Source organism: Coffea arabica, chromosome 4e (assembly GCF_036785885.1).
Source record: "Coffea arabica cultivar ET-39 chromosome 4e, Coffea Arabica ET-39 HiFi, whole genome shotgun sequence".
NCBI lineage: Eukaryota > Viridiplantae > Streptophyta > Magnoliopsida > Gentianales > Rubiaceae > Coffea > Coffea arabica.
The window spans coordinates 24,537,257-24,555,406 of record NC_092317.1 but is presented as its reverse complement, the minus strand read 5'-3'; the positions used below and the strand labels follow the sequence as shown (position 1 = coordinate 24,555,406).

Sequence of the window (18,150 nt, the reverse complement as noted above, 5' to 3'; positions counted from 1 at the left end):
AACAAAAAATATAAACAACAAGATGATTAAGTAAAAATATCAAACAAAAACAAACGAACGAAGTTGCAATTTTTCTTTTTCCCATTTTTCATTTTTATTTTTCCTTTTTTTCCTTTCAATAATGAAATTAAATCCTAAACAACTAAAACATATTTTTTTGGAACACTTTTCTTTTTCCTTTGAGAAATTCTAGCTACAATGGATAAAATAACTAAAACTAAAAGTAAATACAAATAAAAATAGAACAAATAAAAACGAATAGTAAATAAATAAATAAATAATAAAACACCAAAATTTTGGTGTCTACAATGTCTATGCACAATCTAGGAAATACAAACTAGGAGAAGTTTTACAAAAAAAAAAAAAGAAAAAAAGAAAATCACAATGGCTTGCTAATATGATGTAAAGCGCTAAAAAATCAATGTCAATTGTGAACTTTCCATACGAAGTGATTGAAAATGTGCAATAAGAAGGTCCCGAGCATTTTACATTGGGATAATTGCTGTTTTGATCCCCATTGTTTAGCCTATGCATCAAATTAGTTCCCAATATTTTAGTTAAAACAAATCTAGTCCCCAAACTTTGTGATTTTAGGCATATTTAGAACAACATACTAAAATGGAACAATGACTAATGGTCAACATTAAATTGCCATTAATCAAAACTTCACACTTTTGGTCTCTAATGTTTTGATTTTGAATTGTTATATTTCTCTAAATTTTAAATAATGATATTTTAAGGGTTTTAGCATGACAAATTAGAATGAAATAGTTATATTTCTCTAATAGTTATATTTTTCTTCTTTTTTATTTTTATTTTATTTATTCATGACAATAATATATCATATATTTCTTTTGTTTTGCATAGTTAGTCACAAATTTGATATAATATATGTATATTATTGTTTCTCACTATTAATAATTAATTGATAATGAGTTTTATTATTTTTATTTCTAATGATAATTAAAAACTTAATTAAATGTTAGGCATTCTACTTATAAAAACTAGTGAAGGCAAGTACAAATGTAAAGTCATTTTGTTATCTTTCTTGCCAATTAAAATCTAAGGTTCCAATATTATAGTTTTAAAGCATTTATTTTAATACCTATGTACTTTGATAATCATTTAATGTTTCATATAATGTGTATAAAATGCCAAATTCATTTCAAATTCAATTGATAACCTATTAAAAAGAAAAAAAAGAATAATATAATTTACAAATAGTATATATTTATTATATTTTAAAGGGACATTTAATTAATTTTTTAACTATCATTAGATATAAAAATAAAAAAATCATTATCAATTAATTATTAATAGTGAGAAATAATAATATACATATATTATACCAAATTGGAGATTAACTATGCAAAAGATAACAAACATATAATATATTATTAGCATGAATAAGTAAAATAAAAAATAAGCAAAAAAAGTTTAATTATAATTCTTATTATCCATTTAATACTATTTCATTTTAATTTGCAGCTCAATTCATGCTAAAACATTTAATGTCGCTATTTAAAATTTAGAGAAATATAATGGTTCAAATTCAAAATATTGGGGATCAAAAGTGTAAAGACAAAGTTGTTGACTAACAGCAATTCAATGTCGACCGTTAATCATTGTTCCATTTCCTTTAGTTGTTTTAAATCTACCAAAAATCACAAACTTTGGGGACTAGAATTATTTTGATTGAAACATTGGGGACTAAAATTGCATTTCTTCCTTTTCCATTTTTGCTAATTGCGTGTGCATATGCTTTTTTTTTTCAGAGGAAACTCCAAACCTTACAGGAGAAGGAGAAAATAGTTGCATAAACTTGGCATTGAACATTTGGGGTGGTTGTGAGACTTGTAGTTCTTTCCAAGTTGATGTTCTTTATCTTTATCTTCTTTCTTTCTTTTTTTTCCAAGTTGAGCATTTTCACATTTTCGTAATTGTGTGTGTGGGCGTTTGTTTCTCAAGAGGGGAAGGAGAAAATGGTTACATAAACTTGGCGCTGAAGATTTGGGGTGGTTGCGAGTCTTTGCAGTTCTTTCCAAATCGATGCTCTTAATCTTTCTGTTTTCTTTCTTTCTTTCCGGTTCTTTTCTTTTTTAATATCTATAAAAAGCGCAAAACTTGACTTCTTAGACTTAAAATTTTCTAGGCAGGCCTCTTACAATTTAATTGTAGAAATATCTTCTCCTCCAATAGACGAAGTAATAAAACTAATTTTACATTCTTGTCTCTCTCCCTGATTCCATCACTATTTTGGGCGACGATGGCCAGTGTATGGAGGACAGAATATTAGCATGCAACCTATGTGAGGCACAGTAAAGTTCTATCCTGTCCTTTCTCATGAACATTAGCCATCAATTGAAAATCCATTTGCTTCATTTATGTAGGAGATTATGTATAATTGTCACGGTACAGCAAAATGAAGGAGGGGTCCTCTACCGTGTCAGTTTATCTGAAGATAATTAATGCATTGAAAATCACAAGACTTCCCAGTTGTGGTCATTATTGGTGACCAGGCTGCCCTGCTCTCTGAGCATGCGATATATTTCAGCAAACAACATGACAATATTAATCATAAAGTTGAGAAAGAGGTTGTAGAGGTATTATGATGAGTGACTAATTGAGGAAGAAAGCTGCTAACAAGTTTGTAAAGCATCTTTATCAACGCGACTCAATTCTTTTGAGACATAACTGAACATGGCATGCATACTCGAGACAAAAAAAATAAAAAAAGGAGAAAATATTCAACCCTACGTTTCCAATATGAAATCAAGCTATGAAACGAAAGACTAATCGTATCGAGTTGTAGGTATCGTCAATTTACTTTGGCGATAATTTCAAAAACCTACCTTGAGGTTCACAACAATTTTACTAACCTCTCTTGAAATTTGTAAAATTACACTAACCTCCCCTGAAGTTAATGATTTGGTAACAAAATGAGTTCAAATAAAAAAAAGTACCATTAAAAAAGTAGTTTGAGGGGAGAGATAAACTTTTATTCAATAAATGCCCTTTATGCTTGCATACAAGTTGTATTGTAAAGGAAAGTAAAACATATTAATAAAAGTGAGAGAAAGTAAATGCAAATAGAGAAAAACAAAAAATAAGTAGCAATTGACTTTCTCTACAAAGTTGAATCAACAGCTAGTGCATTAGATTACAACAGCTATTTTTCAGCTCTTTGCCATTTTGCATATAAAGGCAACAAGAATCATTAAGATGGATCTCATTTTCACTTGAAAAAGCACAATTTGAGGGGAAATATAGTGATTTTGTGTGGATTTTGCAAGTTCAAAGTGAAGTAGGTGCAGAAACTATGGCCATGTCAATCTACAAGGGGAAATCATGAAATTGACTTACATCCTTTAGCAACAAAAACAAATATTGTAAGTGTAATAGCAAGGCAACTGTAAAGTTTTTTAGAGTGAAAAAAATCCAGACAAATTACTGTTTAGTGTGTCAATTTGGTGTATTAATTTCTAAGGCTAAACAAATATTCGATACATCAATTGGCACCATTTTGTAATTGCAGGTTACTGTTTATCATTAGAAAAAATTCTCAACGGTTATTTTCATTAATTAGTTACTAATAGTTAATTAGTGCCCTAATTGCTTAATTATCATATATTAATTTTCAATAAGACACAATATCTTAGGGCATATGAGTAATTTTTCCCTAGGTGATATAAGAATTGGACCCACAATACTGTTAGGTGATGTTAGTGTTATTTTATAAATCTTAGGGGAGGTGAATGAAATTGTTAGAAACCTTAGGGGGATTCTGAAATTATCCCTTTACTTTGGATACTTGCATGCCTTGAAAGATTACTTGTTTTCATGCATAATCTTTATGCGTGCATGCACATTTTGTTATACAAATTATACGATAGAGAGATCCAGAATGTAGATTTCACCATAGATCTTTAATTTCTTTTCATCTGTTTTGGCTTTGTTAATGATTTCTAGTTGTTCTCGATATACCATCCGTTTCAGTTTTCACAGTTTGTGAATGATTAATGGAGAGAGAGTTTCTATATGCGAAACTCAATCACATGATTTGAATTTGAGGAAAAGCAGGAAGTCAAAAGAATTCAGAACTGCATGTGTAGCTGCGGATCAAGCTGTAGATTCAGAAATGAACTTCATCTTTTAAATTGACAACGAGTTAATCTTGGGAACAATGTGTTTGTGGCAGTCAACTGGCAGGAGGTTTGTTTCTAGAAGATGGAAATGGATAATGCAGATGCCTTTCTTATTCTTTTTGGAGTATTATTCTTCCTTTTGAATAGTTAGTCGGCTTGCATAGATTGGAGGAAAACAAGCAAATTGATTTGCAAAGAAACCACCTCAAAAAATGAAGTCAAAACTACACTTGATGTTGACATTTATGCACTAATAGTCTAGGAATAATCCCACTGCACACTTTTCCCTGGCTCACCATTAACTCTAGTCAAGTCATCAATTTAACAACTGATCCCGCGCTTCAAAGTTTATAGTCTTTTATTCATGGTCAAACTTGATTTCCCTGGTCCTTATGATTCTATAGGCAAAATAAATAAATAAATAAATCATGATATTTTCCTATTGAACATAAGATCCACCGGAAATATGTTGATAATTTGACTAAATTGATAAAGGCAATAAGGTTGGAAAACGAACTTCTTCAAACCCTTTCATTCTTCCCTCGCACAAGATTCGTATCTCTATTGTCTGCCAAACAAGACTGAAAGTTGAAACTGGGAAGTCCCTTAGGCTTTTCAACAAGTTGTTCACTCTATACCTCATATGAAATTGCTGCAAATTTGCTAACTTATGAACCAAAAGATTCATGCATACAAAATTTTAGGCTAAAATCTGCTAAAAAGAAGATAAAGAAAAAAAAAAGGGAGAAGCAAAATGCATGTTGATGTTTCTCTAAGGTAGGCTTGTGTGCTAGAAAACGAGACACCTGCAACGATTAGGACATAACAATAACATAGAGTTTACTTTTCAGCTACCTTTTGCATTATTGGTGGTACGCATTTATCATTGGCTTCCGCACGTCTGCTTTCTTGCTTCCTTCCTTTCTTAATCGCCAAAGGGTGTAGCACTGACAAAGCCAGCACGTAGCATGTAAGAGTGAAATAACTGTCTGAACAGATAGTGACACTACAAACGAGAGAAGAATTTTGGATTCTTCTATACTTCTTCTTGATCAGATCTTTATTTTAGGATACCAAAAAGATCATTCCCTTGTGTGATTTTGGTTTTTGTTCTTCTTTTTACAATACTATCCAGTCTCCACCTGATGATAAATTTTTCATCATTTTCCGTTATGTATTTGTTATTGACTAATAAGCCTGTCCGTCCCTCACATTTACTCCAATCTCTCTCTCTTGCTCTGAGTCCTATATGCTTCTCATATCCCACTGATCGTTCGAATCAGAGATGATTGAGATGATGATAGCCTGAAAATAATTTTGGTGATGGTGATGGTGATAGTATATAGCTAGCAGGACTGTTTGGGGCCACTTCAATTTTGTCAAATATGTTGTTCAGTGTCATTAATAGTTCCCACATTGAATAACCCTCCCCAATCAAGACAGTAACCTCACCCAGTCCCCTTCCCCTCCCCTCCCTCCCCCTCCCTTTTACCCCAACAAAAAAAAAACCCAAAAATGAAATAGTTCTTGCCTCAACCCTCTCCTTACATGCATTCTCACATTTATCACTTGCATCTTAGATAGATCAATATATACATTCACAGTTAAATAAGAGATGATGTAGTGGTGCCAATAGCAGCTAGAAGAGTTATAAACACAACAAATGTTTGACTTGTTAATTAAGCTTTAGCATAAGAAGTTAGACAACCAAGTGTTTAAAGAATAAGGGGTTGATATACCTAATAATTAGAACAAGGGAAATAGAATTACAGACTTTGTAACTCTCATAATTTTTAGAAGAGGTCAGAAAAGTCAGATATTAGTGTTGATTTTTTTGGCATAAGTTTCTATCCCACATTGGTGGGATAGGCCTCGGGGGGGTGTTTGAGAGTTATAAATTAACACTCTCCCCTCCCAATTGGTAGACACCAAAAAGTTTGTATTCTTTCTTCTCCCAAATTAATAAGAGCAGGTTGCTTAGGCGGTGCTCGGAGATTAGGCACTTTTGGCCGAACTCCGTTATCAATTTCGGGTGTGTTCTTTTCTTATCTCTTTTATTACGCATTTATTTGGTAGTTGTAATTTTTTGAGTGGAAAATTAACCGGTTTCCCGGACAAGTGGTATCAGAGCCGAAGGTTCATCCTTTGGCTTGTGTGTAATTTGTTATATTGAATACTACCATTTGAGTCTGAAATGGTGTTAGACGATTCACCGATAAACGAGTCCATGTAAAAATTACATCTGGGGCATTGGCTTCCTCATCCACATGGTCGAGGATTCCAATGTCAAGTTTAAAGCTAGTAGTGGAGATATTTGATGGTACTGGCCATTTCGGCATGTGGCAAGGCGAGGTCATACATTCTCTTTTTCAATAGGGTCTTGACATTGCCATTGAAGGAAAAAAACTAGATGACATAGAAGAGAAGGAGTGGAGTACCATAAATCGGTTGGCATGCGGAACTATTCGATCGTGTTTGTCCAGAGAGCAAAAGTATGCTTTCAAGAATGAGACTTCTGCGCAGAAATTGTGGAAGGCATTGGAGGAGAAGTTTCTGAAGAAAAGTGGTCAGAATAAACTCTTTATGAAGAAAAGGTTGTTCCAATTCGATTACCGACCAGATACTACTATGAATGAACACATCACTATGTTTAATTAGTTAGCAGTAGACCTATTAAGTTTAGACGTGAAATTTGAAGATGAAGATTTGGCTTTGATGTTGTTGTTATCCCTTCCTGATGAATTTGAACATTTGGAGATTACGGTACTTCATGGGAAGGAGAATGTGTCTTTAGATGTTGTACGTCCTACTTTGTACAGTCACGAATTGAGAAAGCAGGATAAAATGAAAAACAAAGTAGCTACAGCAGATAAAGCGTTAGTGGCAAGAGGTCGTCAACAAAGCCAATCAAAGAGGAGAAGAGGAAGATCCAAATCGAAAAACAAAGTTGCCAAAGATGAGTGTGCTTTCTGTCATGAGAAAGGGCACTGGAAGAAAGACTGTCCAAAGTTGAAGAAGAAAGGGAAAGCTCCTCAAGACGTAAATGTTGCAGAGTGCAAAAGTGATGCGGAATCAGCTTTCTCTTTGGCTGTATCACCTTCAACATCCCATCCAGATGAGTGTATTTTGGATTCAGGTTGTACCTACCATATGTCTCCCATGCGGGAGTGGTTCTTTGAATTTGAAGAATTTGATGGTGGAGTTGTTTACATAGAAAATGACAATCCATGTAAAACAGTTGGGATAGGTTCAATCAAGCAGCGTAATCATGATGGATCTACCAGAATCGTGAAGGATGTTCGGTACGTGCTAAATTTGAAGAAGAATCTCATTTCTTTGGGAGCCTTGGAGTCAAAAGGCCTGATTGTGATGATGCGAGATGGAATTTTTAAAGCAATTTCGGGAGCACTTGTGATGTTGAAAGGTGTGAGGAAGAATAATCTGTATTACTATCAAGGTAGTACAGTTGTTGGAACAGCAGCAGTGACAACATCTTCCAGTAGTAAGAAGGATGCGGAGACAACAAAGTTGTGGCACATGCGGTTGGGACATGCTAGTGAAAAATCCTTGCAAAATCTTGCCAAGCAAAGATTGTTGAAAGGTACGAAAACTTGCAAATTAGAATTTTGTGAGCATTGTGTTCTGGGAAAACAGAGAAGAGTGAAATTTGGCACTGGCATCTATAATATCAAGGGCATTTTGGATTATGTGCATTCAGATGTGTGGGGACCTACCAAGACTCCATCCCTTGGAGGCAGGTACTATTTTGTCAGTTTTGTTGATAATTTTTCCAGAAGAGTTTGGGTGTTTACTATGAAGAACAAGGATGATATGCTAGGGATTTTCCTTAAATGGAAAGCTCAGGTTGAAAACCAGACAGGAAGAAAGATCAAGATTCTCCGAACAGACAATGGTGGAGAATGTAAGAGTGATCCCTTCCAGGAGATATGCCAAGAGTGTGGCATAGTTCGACACTTTACAGTTAGAAGAACACCGCAACAGAATGGGGTGTCAGAGCATATGAACAAGACATTAGTGGAGAAAGTTTGTTGCATGTTGTCTAATGCTGGGTTAGGCAGAAAGTTTTGGACTGAAGGTGTGACATACGCTCAACATCTAGTCAATTGTTTGCCATCATCTGCAATAGGTGGCAAGACTTCGTTAGAGGTATGGTCTGGAAAACCTGCAGCAGACTATGATTCTTTGCATATCTTTGGTTCTACTGCATATTATCATGTAAATTAATCAAAGTTGGATCCACGTGCAAAGAAGTCTCTCTTTATGGGCTTTAATACATGATTTAAGGGATACCGTTTGTGGTGTCTAGAAGCAAAGAAGACCATTATCAGTAAGGATGTTACCTTTGATGAATCTGCCACGTTGAATAAGGTAGCACAAGATGGGACTAGTGGTACTCCGCAACAGGTGGAGTGTACGCCGAATCAGGTGGAGTTTGAGCAGATAATGGTGAGCCCAGCAAACAGTACCATTAGTGACTCTCTGATGGCAGAAGAGGAGTCAAATGAGGAAGAGTTTCAACCCGAGAACCTCAACAGCAGCAAGAGTCAATTGCCGTCAATAGGCCAAGACAAGAAATTCAAAAACCTGCTCGTTTTGCTGACATGGTGGCCTATGCACTTCCAGTTGTTAATGTTCCATCCACTTTTCCTGAAGCAGTTTGAAGTACAAAAAATGGTAGATGGAAAGATACTATGGAAGATGAGATGCAATCACTTCAGAAGAACAAGACGTGGAAGTTGACACAATTACCGAAGGGCAAGAAGGCAATTGGATGCAAATAGCTATTTGCAAAGAAAGAAGGATTTCCTGACAAGAATGATGTTCGCTACAAGACAAGATTTGTGGCTAAAATAAGGCTACACTCAGAAGGAGGGAGTTGATTATAATGAGGTATTTTCTCCAGTTGTTAAATATTCTTCTATTAGAATCCTGTTGGCCTTGGTGGCACAGTTGAATTTGGAGTTAGCTCAACTTGATGTGAAGACCGTGTTCCTTCACAGTGACTTGAAGGAAGAAATCTATATGTTTCAACCAGATGGATTCAAAGTTGCTGGTAAAGAGAATTGGGTTTGTAAACTAAGCAAATCGTTGTACGAATTGAAGCAATCACCGAGGCAATGGTACAAATGATTTGACCAGTTCATGATGGGTCAGAAGTACATAAGAAGCACATGCAATCAATGTGTGTATTTGCACAAGCTATGAGATGAGTCCTACATCTACTTAGTCTTGTATGTTGATGATATGTTGATAGTGTCAAAGAGCCAAGTTGAAATTGACAAATTGATGGCTCAGTTGAGTAAAGAGTTTGAGATGAAGGATTTGGGAGAAGCCAAGAAGATTCTCGGCATGGAGATAAGTAGGGATAGAATGAGAGGCAAGCTTTGTCTCACACAGAAGTAGTATTTGGAGAAGGTACTACAACGGTTTGGTATGAATGGAGATTCAAAACCTGTAAGCACTCCGTTTGCTCCTCATTTGAAACTTAGCAGCCTATTATCTCCAAAGACGGATGAAGAGTGAGCATACATGGCGAAAGTCCCGTATGCTAATGCAGTTGGTAGTTTGATGTATGCAATGATGTGTACGAGACCAACATTTCACAAGCAGTTAGTGTGGTAAGCAGGTCCATGCATGATCCGGGCAAGTGTCATTGGCAAGTTGTGAAATGGATTCTACGGTATATCCAAGATACTGTAGATGTTGGATTAGTATTTGAGCAGGATGAATCACTTGGTCAATGTGTAGTTGGATATTGTGATTTTGACTATGTAGGTGACTTGGATAAGCGACGTTCTACAACTGGCTACTTGTTCATGTTTGCCAAGGCGCCAGTTAGTTGGAAATCTACTTTGTAGTCAACAGTGACTTTATTTACAACAGAGGCAGAGTATATGACGATTACCGAAACTGTGAAGAAGGCAATTTGGCTTCAAGGGTTGCTTGAAAACTTGGGAGTTGGTCAAAAACACATTAACGTGTTTTGTGACAGTCAGAGTGCTATTCACTTAGCGAAGAACCAGGTCTTGCACGCAAGGACCAAGCATATTGATGTTCGCTATCATTTCGTGTGGGAAATTCTCGAAGAAGAGGAGATTTTTCTCCAAAAGATTCGGACAGTGGAGAATCCTGCAGATATGCTGACCAAAGTGGTTACAAGATCTAAGTTTGAACATTGTTTAGACTTGGTTAACATCCTGCACATTTGAGTTGGCGCCTGAGGGCGCAAATTTGAAAGTACCGCAAGGACCGTTTGTTATTTTGTTTGAGTGAGAAGGTTTGTATTTGTGGTGGGACTAGAAATTATGCCAAAGTGGAGATTTGTTGACTTTTTTGGCATAAGTTTTTGTCTCACATCAGTGGGATAGGTCTTGGGGGGAGTGTTTGAGAGATAAATTAACACTCTCGCCTCCCAATTGGTAGACACCAAAAAGTTTGTATTCTTTCTTCTCCCAAATTAATAAGAGCAGGTTGCTTAGGCAGTGCTTGGAGATTAGGCACTTTTGGCCGAACTTCGTTGTCAATTTCGGGTGTGTTCTTTTTTTTCTCTTTTATTACGTATTTATTTGGTAGTTGTAATTTTTTGAATGGGAAATTAATCGGTTTCCCCGACAATTAGAATGTGAGTTTTACTTCTTCACTAGTTAGTAGAAGGTGTCTGATCTTCCATCAACAATTAACAATTAGGACAAGAGATAGAGAATTGCAGACTATATGACTTCCATATTTTTCAACAGAAAATCCTAGTAAAGGCAAAAAAGTAGGATAGAAGAGTATGAGATTTTCTTATTTACTAGTCAGTACAAGATGTGTGATCTTCCATCAGCAACTAACATAGCAAAATTATCCTACTATTTTGTCAACCCTTGAGAAAGCCCACAGTCTATCTGAATTATTCAAACTCTCAATCTCCATCTGAACAAGGGATATGTGTAAGGTTTTTTCTTTTTCCTTTTTGTTTTCTCAACTTTCTTGAGGCTAACCAGCAGCATAATTTGCTACTTCATCTCTACCTCAAATCCTGAAAAAATTGCGGATATATGTTTATGTATATCCGAAAAAGAACAAAAGGACATTGGAGAATTGAAGAAAATAAACGTAATATCTTCTCTACGGGATTACAAACCTCAAGAAAGTGATAAAAAAGAAGTCTAGTGGGAGTAACATGTTGTAATTCCAGTTTTTTCTGATCGAGAACTGGACTTTCTATCTGATTGGATTTCGAACTTCGAACCAGAACCACTTCAATTGGCAGTTTAAAAGGAAAAAAAAAGTAAAAAAAAAAAAGAAAAGAAATCTAACTGCTTGTACCTAATTGGTATTTGCAAAACATCACATAATCTCGTTGGGGTATTTAAATCTTAATCTTGGAAATCGATATCTACAAATTCTATAACCCAATATAGCCTTGTTGTACTAGCTATTGGGATTTTTGTTTATCCGAAGCTAGTTTCCTAGAAATGCAGAGATTCTATCCGACTAGGTTTCTGATTTTCTCTTAGATAGTTTAAATAGTGGGGAAAACATTTAAAATACATAGTAGTAACGATACTCAGAATCTTTCCACTAAGAAATGAGAACCCCGATTGGATAAATGACTTCTATGTTTTTCTTATTACTTGTGTGAGAGTGAAAAGAAGTTTAAGTAAATGTTGCATGAGAATCTCTCAGCACTGTAAGAAATTTACATATAAATGGAATAAGCAGAGACTACATTTGTATCTGCAGAAAACAGAAGTCATGTCTCGGATATGGGGTCCCTTTACTGCTGCTGTGTCTATTTACTGTGGTACCCCACTAAAATGGTGATAGTTTGAATCTTCTCGTGATGTCCAGCAGAGACGTATGTGAAACCCAGAGGGTAGGGTTTCCAAGAACTAAAAAACAAGAAAAAGAAATTTCAACTTCTTTCCTGTGTATGTCAAATAATCCTTGGTTGTCATCTTATTCAATTAGCGAAAAGGGACTATCAAAATCTGCGTGGTAAGAGTGTCAAGGATTGTACATACTTAGGCCTTGTATATTCATGGATTAGCCTTTTGGAATAATGGAGTTGGACTTGTGAAGTACAATATATAGCGATTTAATTCCTATAAGATACTTTCTGCCGCCCACAATTGCTGTTAATTAGTGGTTAATCTTCAACTCTCTAGTTCTTTGGCAGTTAAGTCAAAGTAAGGGCCCTCCCTAGCCATCCCTCGCATGACGAAAATAAGATACAAAAACAAAAAACTTATTTACCTACTTATTTACCTTTTGGCTATCTGAACACTCATTTCATGTTTGTTTACTTGAATAGGACTATTCAAAAGAACCACGGACACTATACAGAAGATGATTTTGCATGGCACTGCTACTAAGCTACAATGGTTCTAAGTTCTGAGATATGATGTCTAAACGAAAGCAATTAAAGCTTCAAGCTCCTAAAGTTAGATTAAATATTGTTCTCATTTGTTCTGACTTAGACCAGCTGATCTTAAAGTGATTCATTGAATTTTTAGTAGAAACTTTATTACTCCCTCCTTCCCATAAAATTTGTTGTTTTTCGGAGAACTTGCAATTTATATAAAATGATATTAGTAAGAAGGAGAATTTTTACTTCCCTTTTATATCTTTAGTGATGGGACATCTTATATTTGAAGTATTGGTAGTTGTGGGAAATAAGTGGTAGGCCACATAAAAAGTAAAGACAAAATTTTATTGAAGAAAATGGGTTGACTTTTCTAAGATGACAATTAATTTGAAACAAAAAAATGTAACAAACATGACAAATTTGTGCGAGACGGAGGGAAACTATCTTTTGTAGCAAAATAGCAAACCCTTTAATTAAGAAAAGTTACTGGAATTTACTGCGATTATACACTTCTGATGATGGATTTCATGATGCTATTGAGGGGGAAAAATGAATGTTTAAGCTAGTAACTAAGATAAGATGGCTAGAGCAACAAAAAGAAGGGAAAAAAAATTGCTAACTGCTACATGCAATCTCAGTTCATACTGTACGTGGTCCTGTTTGTACTAAGTGTAAGCTTTTAAAGAACCTAAATAAACTGGTCCATCCTCTATGAGGTAGATGATACCAATAATCTTGTCCAGCTAATGAAGCTCTAACTCAAACTCCATCATAACCTTAGCAGCCTTTTGCTGGAATTTGTACCATTTATGAAGCTAAATTTTATCATTTCACATGGTAGGCTGAAATTGACATTCTATTTCAAAAAAGGCCTTAACATCAGAACTACTTGTAACAAATAAAAAGACATTATCCGAAGGAAGGGCTCACATTTTTTCCTCTCTCTTCATGGAGCTAGCTAGGGCATGCACTCTTCAGTTCATGCCAAAAGATCAGGCTCATAAAGCAGCCAGTGGTGAGCAATAAAGCATTAAATCTCCTTCCTGAGGCATAGATAGGATGGTCCCATTTGAAGGACACAGTCTACCTTATGCTTAGATACCATTTAAACTACGACAATCAAGAAACCAAATGTGAACTTCACAGATGACTAGATCAAGTGTCCATCTTGTCACTGGTATTCCAATATGTACTCTTTTATTCTTCTAATATGGAATTTTAAGAAAACGAATTATGAACATATAAATTGATTATTCCCAAAAGACGTAACTACGTGTCACTACTGATAGATGCCACATGGTTGCAATTGTGCCATACCTTTTCCTTTACCTTTACTGTGCAACATGGCATGGTAAGATTCTGGCACTCTTCTTTCCCTAAATAATAACAAATCTGTGATTGAGCTCATTCCCCGCACATAAATTAGGTTTTTTTGTACCTCGAACTGCTTCTACAGCTTATATTGATGGCAAAGTGATTTCCGGAGTTTTCAGTGCCCCCTACAGCTTATTTTGATGCAACAGTAAACTCCGGAGTTTTCAAGGTCATCGGGGTCCTTCTTTACAACCAATCAAGAGTCAAGTCGATCAGCTGCAACACCAGGTGAGTTCGTCTAATGATACCTCTTTTGTTGCAGATCTGAAAGAGCCGTAGAAGCACTTTCATATTTTTTTCAGCATGATTTGTTCCCAAAAAATGGAAAGCTAAAAAGACGAAGATGATATTTTCATGTACCGTCTTCAAAATGGTTCAGGGTTTGCAGTATGCTTGAGAAATTTTTCAAAATTCTAACCCTAGCTAGAATTAGCTTAATTTTCATTGAACTTTGATATGCAAACTTAATCTATCACAAACAAAACCTTCAAGAAGAAGCTGAGCTGAAAAGATCTTTAATTGATATGTTAGCCTTTTTTGAATTACAGGTGTACTGACTTATTTTTCAGTATGTAAATGGCTAAAAACTTATGGTAAAATAAGTACCACTGTGCCAAAGATTATAGAGAACCAATTATCAGTTTTTTGAGCTAAGATATTCAGTTACCTTATCTTGGAAAACTTTATTAAAAATATTGGATTACCCAGAGAAACCTAGAGAAATTTAATTTCCTGCTTATGAAACTCAGAATTACAAAACCATTTTATCTTCAATAGATGAAGCCATCCATTCTCAGTTTGATTGATTTGTTGCAGGAGAATTATGAAGGAACTTACTAGATGATCATGAATTCAAAGGACAAAGCTTTTCAAACAAAGCAAGAAGGAGATGTCAATGATAGCAAGTTCTCCAAAAGCGCATCTACTTCAAGACCATGGGCAGGCTTTAGAAATCCAAGAATAGTACGTGTTTCGCGTTCTTTTGGGGGAAAAGATAGGCATAGCAAAGTGTGCACCGTAAGGGGACTGAGAGATAGGAGGATTAGACTTTCAGTGCCCACTGCAATTCAGTTGTACGATCTTCAGGATAGACTTGGGCTCAGCCAACCTAGCAAGGTCGTAGATTGGTTGATTGATGCCACTAAAAGTGAGATTGACAAACTTCCACCACTGCAAATACAAGCAGGAAGCTTCAGTCAATTCCATCAGGCAATTGCACTTTCTCAGCACTCATCGGCAACTTCATCAAATCTGCCCCACTTCTTCTGTGCAAATCCATCGTATATGAAAGATGTAGGAGCTCCAAGTTTCCTCTCTAACAAGCAGGGGCTAAAGATTAATGACCATATTCATGGAAATAGTCAAACTATTTTGGATAGATCAAGATGTTGGAATCCAGATGTTGCAGTGAATCGCAAGGAAGCTGAAAAAGAAGCTGCTGTAGGAAAAGACAAGTGGATTGCATCAAATGAGCAGGAGGGTATGGAGGATTATGCTGCTCAGCTCACAGCTCAAAACTTCTTCCCGGTAGCCAATCAATCTTCTTTTCCAAGCTTGTTACCCAATCCGTTGCCATACAATCCTTATTACCAGTGGGAGGCTTCAAACTTGTCTCTATCTCAATTAGGAGGCCACTCCAATATTCCAATGCAACCTGAAGACTCTCAAAGTCATAATGCCTTATCTCTGGGATCTTCAATGGCTCTCCCGTCTGGTTCTCAGCTGTATTTCTGTCCTTCTGCAGCAACAATTCCTACGATTCTTCCTTCATTGCCTCCATTTATGACTGCTTCTGTAGAGAGTGATCCCAGACAAAGCAATCACTTCCAATTCTTGAGCTCAAGTACACAGCAGGTTCAAGCAAATTCTCTGATGCCTACTCTTCATCTGATCAGTTCACCCTTGAAATCCCTTACGCTGAATAGTAATCCCAAGATTCTACATTTACAAGAGAACAGCGAAAACCATCCAAACAAAGGAGACAGTGGTTCTTGAATGAATTGGAGGGCATTTGAACTTATACCATCGAAATATTTAAACCAAAGTTCCATAGTTCAAAGTTTTATAAGCTGAATTATTACTTAAAACTGCATTAAGTTGTCTTGGTGGTCTAAATGGTGTACATTTTTGAAAGTTGACATCAGGCTTTACGACCAAGAGAATTTACATTATATTAGAGCTTTTTGTGGACAATGCCAAGATTTCAAGGAAAGACAGATAAGGCATCGATGGCATGGATTACATGGTAAGTATATAGTTTGGCGAGTAACAATATGCACAGCACAACTTTATACATATATGTCTTGTAAGTTTATGCCATTTATCTGCAATAGAATCATTTTAGAGTTTTTTTTTAAGACATAGTGCTTGTGGTATTTTCATTCTGTTTTTATTGTTTTTCTTTTTATTGAATTTCTTTTTTATCTGTATTCTTTGGCTTTTGGGAAGGTGTCACAATGTTTTTTTCTTTTTATTGAATTTCTTTTACTTGCCTCACTTAAAGTGACAGCACTTGTCATGTTTTATCCGCAGCTTCTTTTACAATAAGATTATCAATTTCTTCTTGATTTTGTAATATATGCTATCACTTATTAGTTGTTACCTTTCTATAATTAAAAAGATTGTCTCAAAAATAGATGATAGTATAATAGGTGCTCCAAAACAAATGGTAGGTGAATGTCTTAATTTGCATTTGTGTCATTAATCAATTAAGTATTTACACTTTTTAAAGAACACTTATCAAAATGTAAATTTTTAGAGTTAAAGAACACTTATCAAAATGTAAATTTTGACTTACTAATCCAAAAAGATTAGGGAAAAAATTAGCCTTGTTAGGCTTGATTATCTAACAAGAAGCACAATGAACCTCAGAGAAAAGAAGAGAAATGAATAAAATGACTCCCACAAATAGATTTCGAGTTAGCTTGAGATGAGAGAGTATTAACTATTTGTATTACAGTCAATTAAGTTTCAAAATCTTGGCATATAGAGTGACTAACACTTCATACAGCTAAAATTTGATGTATTGCATCAGCATTCAAAGTTAATTAGATTTTCACCAAGAAATTTGTCAATGTTGAGATAAACAATTTTTCTTTCTTTTCTCCTCCTGGTAAATGGAATCAGTTAAAAAAAAAAGAAAAAGAACTTAGCTGTATAGCTTGCTTAAGACCCTAACAATATAAATCTGCCATTGCCGTCTTAGGGGAATAATTAACATGAAAATTGCCAAATAATCAAGATGCCATCTTGATCATCACATCCCCAAACTCTAATATATTCGTCTTAATTTCTTTAGATTAGGAACGGGGAATAGTAGACATGAAATAGCCAACACTAGTTGTATAATATTGCATGGATTATCATTTCAAAGCGCCAAAATAAGGTCCATTGGTTTGCACTTTTTGGAATTTGTTTAGGGAATAAAACCCATTATTATTAACTTATTGTCAACCGAGAAAAATAAAAAAAGAGAGAAACTAATTATTCTATTCTTTATATTGTTAGGTGGGAATGGTTATATTAAATACTACCAAGAAAAACGCAGGATTACTGTGGTAGAATGAGTGATTGTGAATTGAAAGTACATGTCCTTTTTGGGTAAGTATTGAAAGTACATGCCCCCTATATTGTAGGAGCACAGCTAGAAAGGTATTGCATGTGCGAAAGGGTTTACAAATGACAAAAATTTTGAGTCAACTGATAAAATCATGCATCCTTTCTTTACTTTGGTCCCCTTAAATCCCATGAAGTTTTCAAATAATTTTCTGTTCAAGTGGCGCAATAGAATCTTCCAACATTTGCAAAACGAGAAAATAAAAAAAAAAACATTTTCTAGGTTTAACCTTTCTCTCTTTTTTCGTTCAATCAGCACCCATAGTACAGAAAGAAATGTTCCAGTTAAGATCACTATGATGAAAGCAATCATCATGATTATTATATTGTATAGGATGCTAAATTGATAAGATCAGAAGTGTCTAAAGTTCAAACTGGAATTGAAGCTGCCCCATGAAGGCAGTGCATATGTGCTTCTCAGTACTTCGCCTTGATTCAGAGTATTGGGGCCTTAAGAAAATCAGCTCGCAATCATACTTTCTGATAATTTTTTTTTTTTTGACATAGAAATTCTTTTTATTTATTCATGGAAAATATAACCAAATATTCCTCTTACATAATCCTCATTTTTCTAATTGAAGGTATCCCTATTCTGTCCAAACGGATTGCCCCACGAGCCAACCTTGGGAATTTACTGAAAGT

The 18,150-nt window shown here is 35.2% G+C and overlaps 1 protein-coding gene across 1 annotated transcript; it reads left to right on the top strand.

The window, feature by feature from the left end:
• The first annotated feature begins 13,944 nt into the window (after nt 1–13,944).
• Nucleotides 13,945–16,389, top strand: LOC113703196 (transcription factor TCP5-like). The gene is made up of 2 exons (XM_027224485.2): nt 13,945–14,121; nt 14,710–16,389. Exon 2 carries the CDS (start codon nt 14,734–14,736, stop codon nt 15,886–15,888), a length of 1,155 nt encoding a protein of 384 aa, XP_027080286.1. The 5' UTR covers nt 13,945–14,121; nt 14,710–14,733; the 3' UTR covers nt 15,889–16,389.
• The last annotated feature ends 1,761 nt before the right edge of the window (nt 16,390–18,150 follow it).

What these genes read in the sequence shown, in the direction of transcription:
- LOC113703196 (XM_027224485.2), top strand. Translation starts at nt 14,734, where the DNA reads ATGATCATGAATTCAAAGGACAAAGCTTTTCAAACAAAGCAAGAAGGA.